Source organism: Manacus candei, unplaced genomic scaffold (genome assembly GCF_025592945.1).
Source record: "Manacus candei isolate 608988 ecotype Guabito, Panama unplaced genomic scaffold, ASM2559294v1 h1tg000060l, whole genome shotgun sequence".
NCBI classification, from domain to species: Eukaryota; Metazoa; Chordata; class Aves; order Passeriformes; family Pipridae; genus Manacus; species Manacus candei.
In genome coordinates this window covers 10,219,022-10,240,160 of record NW_026138108.1, presented here as the reverse complement: position 1 = coordinate 10,240,160, position 21,139 = coordinate 10,219,022, and the positions used below count along the sequence as shown (strand labels likewise).

Below are 21,139 nucleotides of genomic sequence, written 5' to 3'. Positions count from 1 at the left end.
CAGGATGTTTCTTAAAAAAAAAAAAATCAAACAAACAAAACCACAAACAAACAAACAAAAAAACCCCAAAACGAACAACTCTACAGAGTACTTTTGCTGCCTGACAGGCCGAGTTACAGCGAGGAGGCTCAGGGGGGACCTCATTGCTCTCTACAACCCCGACAGGAGGCTGTAGCCAGGTGGGAGTCGGGCTCTGCTCCCGGAGAACCAGCGACAGCACAAGAGGACACAGTCCTAAACTGGGCCAGGGCACGTTTAGGCTGGACATCAGGAGGAATGTCTTCACAGAAAGGGTGATCAGACATTGGAACGGGCTGCCCAGGGAGGCGGTGGAGTCACCATCCCTGGGGGTGTTTGAGGAAAGACTGGACGTGGCACGCGCTGCCATGGTCTGGCTGGCATGGTGGCGATCGGTCAAAGGCTGGACTCCACGGTCTCAGAGGTCTTTTCCACCCCAACGGGCCCTGTGACTTTGCGGACGCTCCCGCAGGACCCTCTCCCCACTCCCAGCCCCGCTCCCGCTCCCGCCGTGTCCCGGGGGCGGCGCGAGCCGCGCGATGGCGTCACCCGCGCGCGCCGCCGGCCCCCCCGCGCGTGCGCGGAGCGCGGCGCTGCGGTGCCCGTGGGGCGGCGGCGGCTCCGCGGGATGTGCCGGGGCTGCGGTGAGCGGGAATGCCGGGACCGCCGGGACCGCCCGCCCGCAGCGCTGGGCCGGGGGGGCCGGAGGGTGCGGGCAGGGCCGGGCGGGGGGGGAGCGGGCGGGACGGGGCGGAGACGCCGCCGGGCTGAGCGCGGCCCGTCCCGCGGCCGGCGCTGAGGGCCCGCGCAGGGCGGGGCGCGCCCGGGCCGCGAGGGGCCGTGCCCGGGCCCCTCAGGGCGGCTCGTGGGTGTGCGGGTGAGGCGGGGTGTGTCGGGTCCTGCAGGATCCTGCAGGATACACCGCAGGGAACATTTCGTAGAACCACAGAACATGCCGAGTTGAAGGGGACCCACGGGGAGCACCGAGCCCATCCCTTAACCCTGCACAGGACACCCCGGGAGTCACACCGTGTGCCTGAGAGCGTTGTCCAAGCGCTTGTCGAGCTGTGTCCGGCTTGGTGCTGTGACCACTTCTCTGGGGAGCCTGTTCAGTGCCCGACCACCCTCTGGGGGAAGAACCTCTTCCCAATAACAAGTTCTGCAGACATCCTCGCAGGCTTTTTTCCCGCAAAACTTCTCAGTGCTGGGATACAAGTGCCGAGCTGGGCAGGCCCGCACACGGCAGGTGCTCCCTCGGGAACGCGGCATTCGAGCTCCGGGGAGTGCAAACCCGGGAGATCGGGATGAGGAGTCTGTGCAGAGTGACGGGAGGTGTTGTTGTGAGGTGGTGCTTGACGTGTATCTGCTGGGCGTGTGCTCACCAGAGCCCGGGGAGTGGGACAGGAGGGGACTGCAGCGTTATTGGGAAGGAGAACAGTGACTCCACTGGGAGCACATCTGGCTGGGAATAGAAATCGGTCACAGCTCAAGCCGTAATTGGGAACTTTTATTTTACGTTGAGAAATGCCCTAACCCTTCACAGAATGCTCTGGCAGGAGCTCCCTTTGTGTGCTGTGTGTTTCTCACACCGTGGCAGATCTCGACAGCTGTAGGTTGTGTCCCTGGGTGGGTTTATACCCAAGTGTAGCTACAAGAACCTGCAGGGTGAAGTTGTGGTTCTCGGGGGTGAACACCTCATAAGGTGTTTGTAATGCAGCTGTTATCTGTATTAATGCAGATTAATCTGTGTTTAAGCTCAGGTGGGTGTGCTGCAGTTAGCTGGGCATTGCACACCTCTGCCTGGGGAAGTCTTAAAGGGGTGTGAAGCAATGGTTTACATTACAAGTGATGAACTCAGCAAAGGGGCATTTGGGGGAAAGTCAGATCAGAGGGATCAGAGAGGAAGTGGATAAAGACTGGGAAGGCACAGGGTAAATCCTTATCAGACAGCTAGGGGAATTTCTAAATTGGTTTATGCTGACATGGATTCCTTGGCTTACCAGTTTCAGAATGCTGTGGGAGTTCTTTTGATCTGCCAATGTAAGTTTGATGTAAGAAAGCTAATCCCTAATGTAATGTCTATGTATAAACAGATGTAAATGTGCTTATTTGCAGACATTCACATGCACAAATATTTAGGATAAACAAAGATTGTCATAAATTACCATTGTCATCTTAAGATTTTTTTTTCCATTTCATTGGATGTATTTATATATGTGTGTGTTGGAGCTGAATCTGTGTGAAAAATATAAATACTTTAATAGAGGTGTTGCTGTAAGAAAAATAATACATTTTTCATAAGTTTTTAATACCACTTTCCAGTCACTTCCAAGTGTTCTACTTCATTGCTGATTTGACTGTTCAGGTTGTCTTACTTGTAGAATAATTACTGTAGACTAGTTAGTTGGTTGCTACATTCTTACACTAAAAGAAAATGAGGGAGTAGCCACACAAAACCAGTAACTCTCTCAAATATTTTTAGCAGAGACTCTGCAAGTGAATGAGAACTTCTTTCTACAGGACTGAGGTGAAGAACTTCACCATGGGTCAACAAATTTCAAACCACACACAAACTGTAATTAACAAGTTGCCAGAAAAAGTAGCAAAGCACGCCTCTTTGGTTCAAGAAAGTGGTTTCCTAACCTATGAAGAGTTTCTGGGAAGAGTAGCTGAACTTAATGATGTGTAAGCCTTACTTTGTTTCTTTCTCTTTTTTGTCATGTTTTACAGAGACCTTATATGCAACATATTATTCTGTGCTGGCTGAGCCAGAACTGGCCATACACCTTTGAGATGTTTCCTTCAGTTCTTGACGTTTCTATAATGGTTGTAATTATACTTCAAAACCAAAGCCATTTCTCCTCCTTAAACTCACTTTTCTCCAATGCTCTTCTTCCAGCAAGCACTGCTCTCACTTAGAAGTTCACAGGAGACAGACATTTAGCGGCACCTTTTTGCTAAAGTGTTACTTGTCTCCCTTCCTCTTCTCCCTTCCACCATCCACCTAAGGACGTAGTGTTGCTTCCTCTCTGCCTGTCACTTGGGGTAGGAAGTAGCAGTGGGAGCCTTGTAAGGACAGCACAGCAGCAGGAGGAAGGTGGCACCTGAGACACAACTGTTTGTGGCCATATCTGCCCCCTCTGCGAGGCTGTTCCTCGCTGAGGATGGGCCATGTCTTACTGTTGGGAACCAGTGACCTGGATAATCCCCAACAAAAGGCTGCATAAGTAAGATTTTTTCATAGCCTGCCTTTTGTTAGACCAGTGATGGTAAAAAGAAATGAACAGAAAAGCAGAGTTGTCGTTTTTACCCTGCATTTATGCTATAAAATAATAATGGTAAAGCGAAGTGGAAATGCACACACACTGAATAAGGGTTTTGTAGTGTTTGATGTTTAACTGAAATGTGACTTTGTGTTCAGTTTAGAAATTGTCTTGGAGAGTGTCATATTTTCATGAATGACCTTCAAGAACAGATAGCTGTCTTCTGGGGAGACATTATATAAATAGATTTTGAAGAACATTACTTGATGTTTTGCATGAGAATCTAGGCACGTATCAGTATAATTAACTCCAAAGTACTGCTATTCAAGTGTTTTTTCCTTTAGAGTGTTTACTTAAGGCTGATTGTAATATAGCTTGTTCTGGTTCTTATGGTATAGACCGTTGTGTCTGTGTTCCATTAAAAAAATTTAAAAGAAAATCTCAGGTCACCTGACACTTTCACCTGACTGCATCATTGTTAATATATACTAACCAAAATACACCTCATCTGCATATGTTGGTACTCACAGGCTTTTTTTTTTTTAACATACATGATGAGGAAATAACCTTTTTAGATTGAACACAAGGTTATATGATTACTGTAATCAACAGTGAGAGCATATATAAATTAAAATGTCTCTAAAGTACACTTGCTTGCTGATGCTGGATCAAAAGACTTGCACATCATTTTCTGAAGTTTGCTGTGCAATTTGAAGTGAAATGGATTGTGTATTTTATATTAAATGACATGCTGAGAAGGTCATTACTCTTCACTTTGATGTCTGAGGGCAGTTTTGTAAAACCTCTGTAAGGATAAAGAGCAGACAGGTGAACAGTAAATAATCCCACTGTGGCTGAGGCTGCTGATCTTTGCACGTCTATCACATGGTGTAAAACTGATGTTACTTTATTTCAGTACTGCAAAATTGGCTTCTGGACAAGACAAACATCTGTTGTTTGAAGTGCAGCCTGGTTCTGATACTTCTGCTTTCTGGAAGGTGATAGTTCGGATCATCTGTACTAAGGTAGGTTTGACAATTTTAATTGGATTGGTCATTCATGTGCAGGTATTTGAGGGCTGTCACTTTGACTGGTAAAATCCAACACCTGCTACATATATTTTGATACAGATGATGTATTCAAGGATGCTGTTGGAGATAAATTAAGTCTAAATTATAAGTTTCTCCAAAAAGTACATTAACAAAAGCATTTTTTAACTAAGTTTAAAGGAATGGTATCTTCCAGTGGAGCACTTAGAGCCCTTTAGTTGCAAATTTGGATCATCTGTGAGGTCAAATTATCCAATGGTACAGCAAACTGGGAACTATGTAGTCTGATAGTAGAAGTTAGTCAGCAATTCCAGGCATTATTAGTTGAGCTAGTGTGGCTGTATATGGTCTGATTCCTCAGAAAACCAGTCTAAAAGTTAAATGTTTAACTTAGGAGGAAGACCATCACAAAAACTTTAAAATTTTGCTCTTTCTAATGAGATTTTCCCTTCTGTATGCTGTAAATGGTCCTGAAGCCACTGAGCAATCTTAACATGCAGTTAACCAAGCCAACCCTCAAACCTTTTTTGAAACTAAGAGATTGTACTTTTGTGTTTACTCTTAGTTTTCATTAAGGCAGCCATCATTGTAGGAAATTTTAAGTTCAAATATCAAGTGGCTCATTATTCTGGTCTCGGTTCTAAGTTCAGTCCAGTTTTCTAGGCATTAGGTCCCTCCTCACAATTTAGTTCATTTGACTGATGATGGTGAGTGCCTTGGCCTAAAAATGTGGTCCTCTCTGTGGCATTCCCCGGGCTGCAGCAGCTGTGTGTGCAGCTCTTAACTCTGCTGAACAGACTGTGACTTGCTAACAAGGTGATGGACACTTGGGAAGGTGGCTGCTGCCCTGAGAACTGCAGTGCATTAAAAACAGTGTGAGCAATGTCAGGTTGAAATCTGATTAGTAATTGTGAACAATTCTTGTATCTTAAGATAAATAAAACAAGTGGCATCGTGGAAGCTTCCAGAATCTTGAACTTATATCAGTTCATTCAACTTTATAAAGACATCACCAGTCAAGCAGCAGGAGTTCTTGCACAGAGTGACACTTCTGAAGAAGCTTCGGAGAGTTTGACGTCTCTGTCATCGTGTCAGGCCAGCTTGTGGATGGGAAGGTATTTTGATACACTTTAGCTCCTGACCACAGTTACAACCTCAGTGTTTTGGAAGTTGTGTTTAAAACCTGAACTACAAATGCCTAAGGATCAGAACTGCTTGCTCTTGGCAGCTGCAGGCTTTGTATCACCTCAGACAGGAATAGAACACCTTCTCTTGCACCAAGGGATCTGTACTTGGGTGAAGTCCTGTTGGTGCTGCCATACCTCAGCTTCAGAACAATCCTTTTAATGATCAGTTCTAGTATAAACATGGTATATGTTGGATCTCCTGAATAAGGAAACAGGAGGAAACGGAATCAGCTGCAGCTGCAAATCTAGGGGGTTTGACAGTGTTTGTTTAAACAGATTTTGTTATTGTTCCACTTTAACTTTCTCTTCCTCTTACGTTTTGGCATATGAAAGTTCCCATCTGTTGCCACTAGAAACTCATCAATTAGGGTAATAATTTAACATGTAAGACTGGAAAAATGTGAACTCTCACACATGTTGACATTCTGCTTTGTTAACCAGAGGAAAAACAAAAGACTGAGGTCAACACCTGCAATAACTTCAGTTCAAACTGAATATAACAGCAAGAAGCCTGTCACCCTTTCCCTCTGTAGAAGTGTTGCTACCAGTAATTCCTTAGTTTTCACTTCCTGAATTAGTTCAGAGTTCTAAGTCAGTTTTAAGTGAGGTAGAGTTAGGTTTTACAAGAAAAAGTAATAAATGGTATAGTTCTCTGTATTAACCAGTGAAGAGCTGGTAGCCAGGTATTTTAATAAAACCAGCTGAGTGTCACCCTTGAGCTGTTAGAATTCCAAAGGGGTCAGCTGTGCTGTCACTCCTCAGATAGAGCCCACTGGTTTTTCCAAGTCAGTGGATTGCAGAATGTTATTATTTTCATTTAATTTAATTTCCTGTTTCTCTGATTTGGGAACAAACAATCTTAAATTACTGGTGTTCTAAGTTATTAGAATGCTAGAATAAAGTAGTACATTGTGGACATGTTCCGAAAAGCTTATTTTCCTGTTCTTTCTCAAAGTTGTACAAGAACACACATTCAAACAAACCAACCAGGCAAAACAGACCCCAAATACTTATGCAAAACAGCTTCATATATTGCTAAAGTCAATGAGTAAAGTGAAAGGTTTCCTACGTGAATTTCTTTTCAATTTTCAGATTTTGAGGTGGGGGAGATGAGCATCCTTCTTGTTTGTAAACTTGGTAGTATTAGTGACATAATAACAGAGTATACTTTGCTAATATGGTGTAATTGAGTGAGCTTGTGTCTTATCCAAGTTTTTCAAGTCATTAAGGAAAGCACAGGCTGAAGCACCTTCAATTGTTTTACACAAAGAAAATCTTCTGTTTTTCCGAGATAATCACCTATTTGCCCTAATTCTTCTCACCTTTAGTCATTTTTCAGCTCTGCAAAGTCAGCTGTCTCTGTCTAAAAATAGCAAATGTTGTCTGGTTCATTCTTCTTATCTTAATTCTTCCATTGGAATAATACCCCCTTTCTCCACAACATCCTATTCAGAGCGTTCCAAAATAGGCATAAGTGGTTTATGCTTTCTGATAATGAAGGGACAAGCATTTCCTTAGTCTGCCTCTCTTTAGTTTTACCTTTTCTTCAGGAACTTAGTGTTATGACTAAACCTTAGTTTGCAGAAACTTTATAAATAGGGCTTGTATAATTGCTTGTATATTATAGCAATATACCCTAGCAAATCTCAAAAATTGAAGTGCTGTCAAGGGTTAGTACTCAGAGTTGCATGGGGAGGGAAATGAAAGGGAACAGATCCAAAAAACATAGTGTGCTACCCAAAAGGTAAATTTTTTTTGGAAACTGTTGTCCTCACTGTATGCTAATCACCATCTGTAAAAAAAAAATCTCCTGTGATTTCAAAGTGAGGTCTCAAATGCAAGTTGAAAAAGGAACCCCAGGGACCTACAGAAAAATAAAACAGGAGCATGTTAACTGCTGTCCATTAGCTGGCTAATCTGTAGAGTTAAAAAATGAGGCTGTATTTGACAAGCTCACCAGATACCTACGTGGTCTGGTCAACAGTCATTAAGGTGACTGTCTCTCCTGAAATGCCACCTGTTCTAGAACGCTGTCTTGGTGCCTCAAGTCAGAAAAGGGATTCCCAAATCAGGATTTTTGGACAACCTAAGCAGTTCAGATCACTTACTTGGTTGTTTTAGAAATGAGCCATGCCTATAAAATTAGGGAGCTTTCCATGTCTAGTTAGGTCAGTGAAAGCTGAGGATTCTCTGCACCTTTTCACACTTCGAAAGTCTTGATGATGCTTATATTTGAGATACTACTTTTAGGGACTTTCCATAAAGATTTCTATTATTTGGGAAAAAAATGAAGACAGATAAAATGGCAATGTCTGTCTCGGGGAGTGATCTAATTTTTAAACTTCCCATGTCGTAACAGTCACTTGAGATTCCTAATTTGAGGAACAGTCATGCTGAGCGTATTGCAAGCTAAAACTTTTCAGCCCAGCGAGCAGCTTAGCTCCTGGCATCTTGATGGCATGAGAAATCAGTGAACATGCATTCTAGTAGGGATCCTCTTGGCATGCATGTTTTTGTCTAGGACATAAGCCAGCACACAGAAATTTGGCAAAATTCGTTATGGAATAGTTCAGCCTGACACACTGTGAAAGGAAGGCAGGTTCTTCTCCTGCCTTTAATGCAAACAGTGATTCTGTTCATTTGCCCAGTCATGTGATACAGTTACAACTCCTCACGCTTCCTTGTCAATAACCCTTCTGAAAAGGGATTTACAGAACCCTTTTGCAACACCTGACACAACAAAATAAAAGCATATTCTAAGTTTAGTTCCCACACTGCTGGTTGCTGTCAGCTTGAGGCTGTGTCTGCTGACACAGAACTAGTCCATTCACAAATTACAAGCACAGGTGTTCCTTTCTGTCCATCACTAATTACTGTGAAAAATGTAGTTACTAGGACATAAATTTAAAACATGTGGAAGCAAATAGTGTCTTCTTTTCTGCAGGGTTAAGCAGCTGACAGATGAAGAGGAATGTTGCATTTGCATGGATGGGCGTGCCGATTTAATCTTGCCATGTGCTCACAGCTTCTGCCAGAAATGCATCGATAAATGGTAATGCATATTGAAGAATTTTAATTATTTTGCAGTATGTACTGGTTACCTGACATGTTTCAGTTTGCTCTGACGGATTCCTTAGTTCCCATATAATTTAATATCTGAAGATATTTCCAAGCTAACGTACACACGATACATAACAAGCTTGAGTAAAATCAGACTGCAGCAGAAGGAAAGAAGGGTTTTTAAACCCTACAAAGAATTTCATTTTGGAAAAAAGGGATGTGAAAGTGCTTTTCAGCATTTTTTTTTGTAATTTCTTATGCCTTTTTATTCTTCTAAAATTAAATTATTCTTGCTCAGAAACTAGAGAAGACAGTATATGTGAATGCTGGCATGTTATGCTTCACAAAATCTCAAAACTTGTAAGACTATGCAAATATGAAGGCAAGTTGGACTGTCTGTCATTCATTTGGGAAATAACTACCAGAGGGACTTTTTTCCATGTGTTATGCTTTCGCTTCAAATACCATTTACTGATTTAAATGTATCGGACTTTTCCAGAAAAATATTTCTTCCCAATGGCAGCACCTTCAAATTTATGTATAACATGTATCCTGCAATGTTATGTTCAGCTTCATAGTAAACTGAGCAGCTTTTCAGCCTCTGGGTCTCTCTGATACTCCAGTTGTTGGAAAACTGAGAGAGAGAGACATTGCTTTGTGGAGGAGCAGAGCTCTTCCCTGGCCACGCAGGCATGCAAGGATAAGGCAGGTGTGCTGGCAGTCTGGCAGGAGGGGGTACACGTATGCTCTGCTAAAGGCCTTTTTTTGCCTAGTTACTGCAAATCATTTTGTATATAATTTGTGCATCAGAATTTTGGTTTGTGGCTTTTCAAACACTTATCAAAGAAGTTGCTCTTACAACACCATGCTCCCACAAGGAAAAACTGTAGTAAAAAAATCACTGGATCTCAGAATATAATGAGTCATCTTTCTCTTCTGGGAAAACATTTGAACATTTATCAGCAAGATAGGGCTTAGTTTAACCACTGTGGGGGAGAGTGGATCCTGTGCTGCTTTGGCTAATGGATCAGCTGCATTCCTAAGTTCCAGTTATACCATTTTCTTTTTCTGGTAGGCAGTTTTTAAGGTTCATCTCTTCTTAATTTAGGCATATAACAGAGGCTCCCAGCTCAGAAGCATAGTTGTTTGGGACCCCTGAGGTGGTGGAGGGGAATGGGGCCCTGAGGGACCAGGTCCAAACTTCAGTGATGTTTAGTTTTTACCCCAGGAAGAGGGGTTCTTCTCTTTATCTAGGAAGCTTATGGGGTCTGGTTTCTGCAGTACCTCAGCTGAATATCTGAAGATAGGAAGAATTAATTTAGACTGCGGATTTCCATTTAAACTTTCCAGACAGGTAGCTAGATGCATTCTGCTTAACCTGAACAAAAGATTATGAGGAACACAATTCCAAATTTTCTCTCCAATGGAGCTGCACTCAGAATTGTTGGCCAGTCTTCCTCACAAAGTTTTTAAAGGAAAAAAATAAGATAAGCAGTCTAATCCAGTTAACCTCATCATTCTTGAAGTTCTCACTGGGTTGATTTTTGGTTTCTGTGTGGGTTTTGTTTGTCTGTTTGGGGGCTCTTTTGGCTTTTTTTGGCCAGGAAGACACTATCAGTGAAAAATCCTCATGTCTCTTGACTTCCTAACAGGAGCGACCGTCACAGGAACTGTCCTGTGTGCCGGCGGCAAGTGACTGGGGCGGGTGATTCTTGGGTGGTCTCAGACGCACCTACGGAAGACGATGTTGCCACTTACATCCTTAACATGGTGGATGAGGCTGGCCAGCCCCACAGACCCTGACCCTGGCCAGGCTGAGCAGAGCAGAGCCACTTGAAGCTTTCGTTTCCATGGACGTCTGTTTTTACCTCCCGTTGCCGCCCTTCCAGAGTCCGTCTTTTCCGTCTCCTCTTGGCTGCTGTGAAGCGACGCTGCTCCTTTGAAACACTGGGTGTATGAGCAAGTCTGTGTGTGTGTGTGTGTGTGTGTGTGTGCAACCCTAATGATCAAACTGCACCTTCAGTAAACTCTTTTGATATTAACAGTTCAACTACTAGATGAAGCAATTCGTAACAGCACAACCGCGACTGCTAACTGCTGTTTGAACATCCCAGTGTACTGCTGCAGAGATGAACCTTGGCAGGTGGCTTGACCTCACAGTTCTTGCCCTTAAAAGCAGTCCCTCGTAGTCTCACAGCAAACGTGAATGAAGGTGATGAGTTAGCACGAGTGACTGGTAATTTGAAATTTCTCTGCTGAAACTTGAAGATGTCCCACTGCCTGTTCTTCAGTAGTCAGTCATTGCTGCTTTTAGGGTTTACAGGCACTTATATCAATCTGATCTGTTAGGACTTTTAGCATTAATTATTTTAAATCTGGTTTGGAGAGTGTAGACAGCTCTGTACATGTACTTGTGCACTTCCCCTTATTCTTCTAACAAGACTTATCTCTTAGAATATTTTTATATGATGTTTAGCATAGTCTTATTAGCTTGGAAACATTAAACAGTTTCATACACAATCCTAAAAACAGTAAATCAGTTTCTCTATAGTTTTTGATAAAAAACAGCCAAAATTACTTCTAAACATTGGGCATGTCTGAAGAGAATGCCTTTATTTGAATTAGCAAATGAGGTGTAGTTTAGTCTGATGCTGTGGTTTTACCTGCTCCTCTTGAGTTTTTGAAGTGGTGAAATCAAAATGATAAGGTGTACGAAGAGTTACAAGGTGATAGATAATCTGAGGGTGCTGTGCTTTATATCTACAAGTGCAATATGCTTTTATGTAGCAGAGGGGAACTTCAACAGTAATGTTGCTTGTAGCGAGATGTGCATGTGACAGCTTGGGAAGAGGGATGTCACAACTGGAGTGCAATGGCATTTTGTGTCTAGCAGAATAAAATCTTTAAAGAGCTCAGTTTAGGCAGTCTACAATTGTTAGTATTTGGGAAACCCATCTTCAGCCTCTTTTGCATAAATAGTGTTAGGGAAGTGAACTGCTACTGCAGAGAATTAATTAATAAAGTTTTTTAATATGTATTAGCAAATACTATTTTTTCTCACTCAATAGCCTCAAGTTAAAATATACAAATGTAGCATTTGATGGAATATCAGCATAAATCTCGCTTACTGTAAGACTGCATTTTTATTTACCATACTTGTTAAAATTCAGTGATGCCATAAGGTAAGGCCTTTTGTCCCAGACAGGTTCTGAACTCAAAGGCATGTGCACGCATAGATATGCACATTTAGGTTATTTTTCTTAATTGGCTACAAAGTGTGAACTAGATCTTGAGAATCTCTCTATTATACTCCAGTTTGTTAAAAGAATGTGCATAGCATATGGCACCTGTTTGAGCTTGGCTTATGGCACAGTTGTCAAATTTATAGACTTTAAGACAGATAAGCAGTGTACTCTTCCTGTGTCTGTTATCTGAAAGCCAGTATGGCTTAGTGTGTAAATCTGTATTTAGCTATGGAAAAATCCATTTGGGAGTGTGTATACCTTAGAACTCATTTTTTTTCCTTTGTTAAGCCATTGATAGCAATGAGAGATTCTTCAGAAAATGTATGGAGTGTTTGGTTGTTAAAAATAGTTTGGTTGTTAAAGGCAGTCATTGTTTGGGCTGAAAATTGTTCATGGCCCAGGATTTTCCACTAAAACATTTGCAAATGTTCCTAATCACACACCAGTTCGGTTTCTTTTTGCTCTTTGAGCTTGCATTAGTCCATGTCCAGAACTTTAAAGCAACCTTTGAATTTTTTAAACTTTTTATATCACTGGAACAGAAAGAACATCTAAATGAAAGCTTCAAGCTAACTTTATTTTTCAAGTATTTCAAGAATTATTCTTCTGAACTGAGATTTTATAAGTTGACTTTCTGCTGAGAACTGACATGAACTTCTTAAAATGTAATTTTATAATGATGCAAACAGGTTGTTAATTGCAGCATAATGACACTTGCAATTACAATATAAACTAATGCAAAAGTTATTTAAATAGTGAAAAAGTAAACTTTGTATTCTGTACAGCTTTTTTTAATTAAGTTGCTGTAATTCACACTGCTGTGATGTAGGTACTGTAATGTGTGCCTTGTAAAATATATGTACTGTATGTTATATGGAAAAATAGGTATATTAACACTGAAAAACTAGTAATTTGGTATTGGTTGGTATTACTTACTCTGAAGTGCAACATTTAGCAAAGAAGTTTGGAAGAGGAATCCCATTGGCATGGACATGGCAATGAGTTCCAGAAGCTAGACCTTGAAAATGTGAATTACTACAAATAACTGTTGGTGGGGGGCATTAGAACAAATTAACTTTCTTGTGTTAAGTGAACATTTCTTACAGGTTTAATGTGAAATTGCAATTTAAACATTAGAGATCATATTAATGGCTAAGGACATTCCACTATATTAAACTTTGTGTATGAATTGTGCAATAAAGTTACTTTGGAAGAAATGTCAGAGTTCTTTTAAGCTTAAGGAATCTCTTGGATTTTCATACAACAGAAGTCTGAAAACTGAGTTTTAATCCAAATACAATTGCCTTGTACAGGTGGTGTGGTTAAAAGTCTGCCATTGTGAGTCAGAGCTCTCTGAAATTTTGAAGGGTGGTATTAACAAGGTGGCTTAATGAGCTCTGCAATAAAGACTTGCTCTGATTCCTCTTGAGTACACAAATAAATTGGGATATTCTGCAGTGATGGGAAAAATAACTCTTAATTCTTAAAAGGACAATATTGAGGAGCAGGTTTCTTTAGGGAAAGGATTTTTACTTTTATTTTCAGAGAAGTGTGATATACTTTTTCCCTAAGTTATTTCATCATATTTTAGATGGTATTTTAAAGCTTAAGAATGCTAAGGTTTGGAATATTTTCTTCTTTTTAATTTTTCCCTGTTATTTATTTAAATAAGAATTGAATTATGTAATTAATGTAACTGTTTCCTCTGTCTAGTTACTTGGCTTACCTGTTTGGATCTTTCGAAGCCAAGTGAGAAATGGGAGAGGAATTCATTAACAGATCAGGAAATTAAAATGGAAAAAGTGACCAGCTGACAGGCACACCAAGAGGTAGGTGTACTTGAGCAATTAGGAAATGTTTCTATTTACCAGCTTTCAGGTTTAGGCACCTTATCAATGTAATGTGCATGTTTCTTTTTTCAGTGGGAAATGGTACATTTAACTTCTGTATCTTTCCTTTAAAGAGAATTTTATATATAGTTATAAAAGTTTTCTAATCCCTACTCGTTCCAGTACTGGAAACCAGGGCAACCAGTGAGATCTCTGTGCTATAGGTTTGAACTGAACTGTTAAATTCCACCCCTGTACAACTGTATGTGCCAAATGCATTATTTTTAGAAGGAACATTCAGCTGTGGTTCTTTGTGTCCAGCTGAATCCTGGAAGAGTAGGCTGCTTGGGGAGCCTTAAAGATGTTTGATATAAGTAGGATATGATATGTTAACTTGGCTGCCCTTACTCCTTGACACTGCATATACAGAACTCTTTAATTTTGTATCCACTAACTACTCACACTCTTCAATGGAAGTAATTTCATTGTGACTAATACTACAGTAGTTAATTATTTTTTCTGTTGTTAAATCATTCTTGAAGATAACTTATTAAAGGTTTTATCCTCACCTGTTTTAAGTGGGTGAAGGGAATTCTGCTTTCTTAGGAGCATGTCTCAAAAATCAGTAATTTCAAAACTGGATTTTTGTTAACTGTCATTTCTTCACATTTGGTTCTCAGGCCTAGAATTTACCACATGGCAATATTCTTTAAAGTCTGAACATTCTTTTCCTGTTGCGACGTGTCACTGAAATTATCCTGAATAGGACCCTGTGCTTTTCCAGTAACCACAGTGTGCAGTCACCAGATAATGTTTTCCTGGGAACCAGCCATGTCCCAGTGAATGTTGTATTTGTGAGGGATGTGACAGCACGTTCTCCTTTTGTATCTGAACTGTCATGATTAATTATCAGATGTTTGCTTACATATTGCTTACCCTACTAACCTATGAAGATTCAAATATTTAACACTGGGCATGGGGTTTGTAGGTCTAATAGTAAAAAAAAATAAATTAGCAGTTTTGGGAACTTGGGTAGAACTTTGCACAGTGTGTGTCTGCTGGAATGTAGAATACAATCCAATAGGTAATTAATGGAGCACTCTGGTTCAAAGTGCTTGTTAAAAATGCAAGGTGCTTTTAGGAAGAAAGCCTAAAGTAGCTGGAAACCTGCCCTTCTGAAATCTGTGTGTGGAAGAAGGTAGGGGGTTGATACAACAGTCTGTGCTCCCATGCTGGTGTGGTTCTGACCCACTTAATAGACCTTCAAAAAAAGAGTCATGGTGAATGATTAATGGATTAGTGGTGTTGGTGTCTAGCTCTTATAAAGTGTTCTGTGCTGTTTAACACTGGTATTTAGTGCTTTGATAGGTATGGGATTGCACATTCTCCAGTTACAGAAGAACCTGTGCTCTTGTGCTTCACTGGTGCTGCTCATGTACAGAAATAAGGGGTTTGTGTACTGGAAGAGATGACATTTTAATTTTCATCTAAGAATCCTTATAACATTACTTACTGAAGTAGCTTGTGTTAAACTTTTCCTCAGTAGTCATCCTGACTGCAGCAGGATATCTGTGTTGATACAATCTATTTAAACCAGTCACTTGATGGCTTCTTAGTTGTGTTTTGTCAGATAAAGCTGTTGAGGTACTCACAGAACCACAGCACTGCTGTTTCACTGCTGTGGGTGTCAGCATGGCTTTGCTGCTCCCAAACTCAGTGTTTTGACTCGCAGTTCAGTGCCCAGATGGGGCTGTAGGATCACGAAGAGCTGCTCGATGCCCTACCCTGGTGCCCAGTTTGGATGATCAGGGAGCTGGGGTGGGCACCAAGACAGGGGGGACAACAACACAATTTCACCTTCAGAACTTAATGTCAGGTCCGAGCAGTTGGTTTTCATTAATAGCTTTAATTCAGCTAAAGTTTTAGCACCTTTTCCTAAAATACTGCTTGTGATCTTTCTTTCTTTCCACTGGGGTGTTTTTCAGTTTTCATGCTGTGGTAGTCCTTTAGTTTGGTTTAGTCTTCTGTACTCTAACAGTTTAATTGCACAGGTTTTCAGCTCTACTTAAATGTGGAGATTTTGAGGAGCTGGAGTTTTTTTGAGGTACGCGCACAAAAAAATGTAACCATATTCCTTGACAATTCATTAGTTTAATGCTTCCACAAGAGGCAAAAGATAAACATCATTTAACCCAGGCACAGAAAGAAGAAGCAGTTTTTACAGACACCTTTTCAGACTTGCATTTTAACTAGGCAAAGAGAACAGAAAGGTTTAGCCACATAAGAACAATGATATGAGAAGATAAGGTGACTATGGGGTGAGAAAAAAAATTATTATCCCGTAGCAGAGCAAACGCCTGAAGTTTGCTAAAGTAACAGAATGGAAAAGAATCACTGGAAATTGTTCAGGTAGATAGGCTGTAAACATCAAATAACCATAATTAACCATTTCAGGTGAAGGTATAAAATGCTCTGAGCCAACAGATTTAAGAAAGTCTTGAATAATGTTTGAACCTTACCCCCAGTGCAAATAAGAGAAAACAAGATATTCTTCCAATCTGAAGCCACATTTACCCCATTCCCCACCCACAGTGATGTTCTTTCAGTCCCTTTCAGTGAGAGTCAAACGGGCTGTGTTGTAACCAGGTTTGACCCTCAGCACTGTTGGGAGGAGTGAGCCACTGCCCTGTCCTGCCTTTGAGCCAGTGTGGACAGCAGTGACTCACACTGGATCTCCCTTTCATTCCAGCCACAGCTGAGACCACGAGGTTATTGGGAGCAGCCTCCTATTAGCACAAAAGTGCAACTTTATAAAAAGAAAAGGCGGCAAAGATGAAGAACTGAACTTGGGAATTAATAACTTCTGCCTAATTAAAAGATGACCAGAAGAGATGCAGTAGTGGAAGCTTGAAAGGATGTTGCTTTGTTTCCCCAAATATAATACTATTAGCCCAGTTTATCCTTAAAAGCAGCACACAAGGAAGCACAGAAAGCAGAATTTGTGGTCATGACCACTTCTGTGTTATTGTGGTTATTGTCAAAATCCCAGTTTCTGTCCATCAACTGAATATTCAAATCCAGTTTTCCTTTTTTTAATTTTTTTTAATAAGAGCTACAAACCTATTAAAACCTGATGTGTTTGAGGTAAGGAAAGCTGAAAAGGTATTAAACATACACAAATTTGGTATAATAGTAAGAAATGTGCCAAAAAAAGCAACACTGACAGTGATGTTCAGGTAAAACAACCCAAGTAAAGCAATGTTAATCAGATGGAAATACTTAAAACTGAAATTCTTCAACCAGTCGTGTTGCTTATTTAGCCTGGATGCAGATGTTTTTCCCAAGTAAATTATGTTATGTTGATAAAAATTTATCAGGAAGTTGTACTGATGAAAACAAGATATCTGCACTTTATGCAGCTAAAATGCTTGAACCACGTTTTCAGACTTCATCCTAAGAACAATTACACTCACCAATCCTGAGATTGCATTATATGAGCTGCTCAAGTTTCTAACAGTGAGACCAAAAGGCACTGCTGACTAAGAACTTTGGACCATTTTATTCTCATACAGTTGAGCAGCATTACATGGTTGCACTTGATTTTTAGGTGTACAAGGAATAGAAAATCTGGCCCTAGTTGAACACTGCAGACATCAGGCACTGAAGAGCCTAAGTCAAGTCTCCCACCACCTGTGTGCAGCCCTGGTTTTGGATGAAGAACACGTGCAATCACTGCAGGTCCCTGGGCATGACAGTGGCTGCCTGTGATGGTGGCTGGAGGGCCAGAACTCTGCTCCTGTGTCTCGATCTCCCTCAGAGCAGCCTTATTTCCAGGCTGCTTCCTAACAGTCTTTAGGTTTCTCTTTCTCTCACGGGGCTCTTGCAGGGCTGCACAGCTATAGGAGGTGATAAGGAATTCCTCCTTCCCTTTAGTGCCACTTCCCTGCAATCACCGTTCAGGACAGCAGGTACATTAAAAAAGTGTCCCAAGGTCCTACCTTAGGGACTGCAGGCCTTTGAATTGGGCAGTGCAAGGTTGGACTCACAGGACCCACTGCTGCCCCTGGCCTCGAGTCTGTTTTGCTGTGGAACTACGTGCAGCTTCTACAATGCACAGATGCCATCATGTTATTACCTTCAATCCTTTCTGAATGAGTAGTACTGTGTCTTAAGGATGATCAAATAGAAACGAGATTAAAAGTGATAAATATTCAGTAGCTGTATTTTACTAACTGCTCCATCACAAATAAATAGTTTAACATGACATGATTTGAAATGACAGATTTCAAGTGGAATAACTTCTGTATAAATAGACAGCTTGACTTCCCATTCAGCTCTGATCGACTAAAATACAGACTAAAACAAATGTGTAAAAATATGTCAGAAGTAGGACCAGAACCCAGGTCTGGCGTTTCTACCACTGATTCATAAGAACACTTCCTTTTTTCAAGTAAAAAATTTCCCTTTACATGCAACCAAAATTATCTGCATAAGTAATTTGAACTGGCATATCCACATATTCCCATTACAAAGCAATAAAAAAAGTGTTGTCAACTTTCAAGGCAAAATTTGTCATGATATAATTAGGCTCATTACAGTGTACAATAGTGATTTTGACACCATGTTTTGTACTTGCTAGATTAAAAAGCATTCATCTGTTGTTCTTCACTGACATCCTACATAACAGGAAGTAATTAATTAGTCACCGAACAAGATTACCCGATTTTGGTTTTCCTTGTTTTCCAATATAACTGCTGAAACATTAAGTTAAAAACTGTGTCAGAACAGCATCCAGAACGAAAGGGTAGCCTTAAAATTATGCACCCCCGTACAAACTGTAAATGAATAAAGGGTTAAACTTAGGAGTGCTAAATGCCATGATTGGCTTGCAGGACAAAGCCAGGTGTGTGTGTGTACTGTCAGCATCTGTGGCATCCTCAGGTGCATGTCACAGATGCACTGCGGGTGTTCTCTCTTGTTTCCCAAGCTACAATGCAGGGCACAGTTAAGACAGTATGAAACAAATATTACATGATTCTAAGTTTGCATTTAATATTTACAGCAATTTTAAAAAGCCTAATGTTCCTGGAAATTGAAATCTTTGCAATGAGAATAATGCAGGAAAAGACGGCAGCAAACGCTGTTTACCTTCCACAGATACTCTCTTTTTTCTCTGTACTGCTCAGCTCTGTCCTGGTAGCATCAAAGACAGATGATTTGATGTTAATTAGCATCTTATCCTGCGTAGGGGTGAAACGTTCTGGTTTCTCTGAGTTCATAGCTACTTTGACAGAGTAGAAATCTCTTCTGTTCTCATGGCATCTGACAGGAAACTGAGTTCATTGCACAGTGTCTCGTACCTGAAGGCCATCCGGATCTGTGCAACATTTGTCTTTCGAATGTCATTTCCCTCAGGCCCTTCTTTACAGTAATTCACCCCTAAGAACTTCTGTTTTTCCTGTGAACGGGATTAAATGCGAAAAGAAAGAAGTCAGTTCAACTGCTTTGATTTACTGCAGAAATGAGTGTTTGTTAGTTGAGTGAGTCCAGTACAAGTGAAAAGAGCAGCTTCGACCAGCTGGCCATTGAACTCAGAGTCTTAACCAGTTTTGGAGATTTTAAGGCCAAAGTTTATACTTATAATCACTCAGAAGTGCACTCAGTCTGGCTTGCTAAAACCCTCGGTGCTAGTGTTTGGCCTTCACTGCTACATCTTTCATGTTAGAGGTCAAAAAGAGGCTTAGGTTTCCTTTGTTAGTTAGATGTTGCACAAGAGGAAAATGAGTAGTTGTCACTAAGGGAGTATTGGAAGAAACAACAGAGTATACTTCTGAAACCCCTTCACATAACAGCTCCTCGAGAGAAATGTTCAAAAGTGACAGACGAGAGGATGTTTTAAAATAAGTCCTAGAGAAAGCCTTGGCTGTATAGAATTTTAAAGCCAAAAGGGAATTTAATCTAATCTGACCGCCTGTCTAAACTGGAATATTTTCTGTAGTCCTCTCTTCTAAGCAAAAATACGTCTTGCTTATGACAGGCAGTTTGTTTTTACTTAATGCAAGATATGATGTATAAAATTACTGGCAATGGGATATCACCCAAATAATTAAAAGTTTGGAACTGGAGACAGAACTGAGTTTAAACAGGCATCTGGTCTCTCTACATGTTTTGGGAATTCCAAAACAAAGCTAAAGGGGAAAAGTAACTAATACTTTACATGTAAGGAAGGCTGCATAGCAGATAGTCTGTGAATATTTCTGGAAAAGAGGACAGGGATGTGCATAAATACACCGCAGAAGCACCTGCTGTTCAGTGTTCAGACTGCTGACCGCTCGGTTCCAACTTGTCCTAACATTCCCAAAAGGGATTTTCCAGCCATAATTACCTTATCTGACAAGCCACTCTGTAGGACGCTGTTTCTGGCTATCTCACACAAGTCACAGGTACTCAGTTTCCACACCTGGGCTGCAATGGCATATTCTTCCATGAGAGCTTCCTGTAGCACCAAAATACATTTAAATTACATGTAAATAAGATATAAATGGGGATGTGTACTCATTACTAATTAAGGAATTTATACATGCTCTTTAGACAGCTGTGAAAAATTAGAAGTTTAAAACTTTAAAATCACAATTACTATGAACATAACTGTTTATTTCAAGTTTCCCAAGGACTTCTGTTAAAGAATTAATAGGCACGGAGGATCCAGTTGTCCTAGTCTAAGAAATTACAGCCTGCAGTCCAGATCCTTAGAGGCATTTATTAGGCAATTCCAGAGGAGATCCCAGGGTATATAAACACCTTGGAGGACCTAAATCTTCACTGAATATGCACATGGACAGGGAGCAGGGCAGTGTCTCACTCTGGCCCTTCCACACCAGGTGTGGCTCTCGGGGGCTGTCCTAGCTGGGGCCCTTCCACACTGGTGTGACTGGGCTGGTGCTGTGGGACACCCACACCGAGTCTTTTCCAGCAGAGAGAGGTCCCAGGCCAGGAGCCAGCCCGGGTACAGCACACCAGAGCTCAGCCTGTCCTCGGGACACAGGGGCTGTGGCACAGCACGACTCCAGTCGGTGCCAAGCACAGAACGAGGCCATCAGAACCAGTGACCAGGCACTTCTGTCCTGCCAGGCCACCCAAGGGCAAGAATCTGCTCCAGTTCAGTGAGCAAACAGCTCATATGTCATCTTGAGATTCCACATCATGTTTCTGTAATGTACTTCCCCAGATTTATTAGTAAGGAAACTGGACTTTCCTGGCACTCTAGAGGCTTGTTTATGAAGGCTCAAACCTCCCTTCAGCCTCATCCTTCATTCTATACTTCAACAGCCAACACTGGAGAGGCAAGAGTACAAAAGAAACATAATTAGGAAATCAGACATTTCCCTCTGAAGCCTAACACTGCCTGAAAATGAGCAAGAGGAATGAATGAAGTGACTGAAACCCATGACACTGTATCCTAAGCACAGATACAAAAGAGCTTCCAGG

General features: G+C 41.2%; 2 protein-coding genes across 8 annotated transcripts in view; one reads left to right on the top strand and one right to left on the bottom strand.

The window, feature by feature from the left end:
* The first annotated feature begins 577 nt into the window (after positions 1 to 577).
* RNF141 (ring finger protein 141) lies at positions 578 to 13,039 on the top strand. Of its 6 annotated transcripts, XM_051803919.1 has the most exons (7): positions 599 to 662; positions 2,022 to 2,058; positions 2,501 to 2,703; positions 4,198 to 4,306; positions 5,264 to 5,445; positions 8,462 to 8,569; positions 10,230 to 13,039. In XM_051803919.1, exons 3-7 carry the CDS (start codon positions 2,519 to 2,521, stop codon positions 10,378 to 10,380), a joined length of 735 nt encoding a protein of 244 aa, XP_051659879.1. In that variant the 5' UTR covers positions 599 to 662; positions 2,022 to 2,058; positions 2,501 to 2,518; the 3' UTR covers positions 10,381 to 13,039. The 6 variants fall into 6 exon arrangements, with proteins under 6 accessions (XP_051659878.1, XP_051659879.1, XP_051659884.1 ...); XM_051803918.1 differs by lacking the exon at positions 2,022 to 2,058 and having other exon boundaries at positions 578 to 662; XM_051803924.1 differs by lacking the exon at positions 2,022 to 2,058 and having other exon boundaries at positions 600 to 662; positions 2,539 to 2,703.
* A 2,743-nt stretch (positions 13,040 to 15,782) lies between these two features.
* The window catches only part of AMPD3 (adenosine monophosphate deaminase 3), a 32,606-nt gene continuing 27,249 nt past the window's right edge, over positions 15,783 to 21,139 (bottom strand). For both annotated transcript variants that reach the window (XM_051803896.1, XM_051803895.1), the window contains exons 14-15: positions 20,037 to 20,147; positions 15,783 to 19,109 (exon numbers count right to left, since the gene is read on the bottom strand). In XM_051803896.1, the coding sequence (XP_051659856.1) occupies positions 18,933 to 19,109; positions 20,037 to 20,147 (288 nt within the window). In that variant the 3' untranslated portion in view covers positions 15,783 to 18,932. The remainder of the gene's footprint in view (positions 19,110 to 20,036; positions 20,148 to 21,139) is intronic.

Excerpts from the sequence above, each read along its gene's own strand:
- RNF141 (XM_051803918.1), top strand. The coding sequence starts at position 2,519 with ATGAGAACTTCTTTCTACAGGACTGAGGTGAAGAACTTCACCATGGGT. Across the intron at positions 2,704-4,197 it reads GTAGCTGAACTTAATGATGT|TACTGCAAAATTGGCTTCTG; the intron begins GTAAGCCTTACT and ends ACTTTATTTCAG. Across the intron at positions 8,570-10,229 it reads CAGAAATGCATCGATAAATG|GAGCGACCGTCACAGGAACT; the intron begins GTAATGCATATT and ends ACTTCCTAACAG.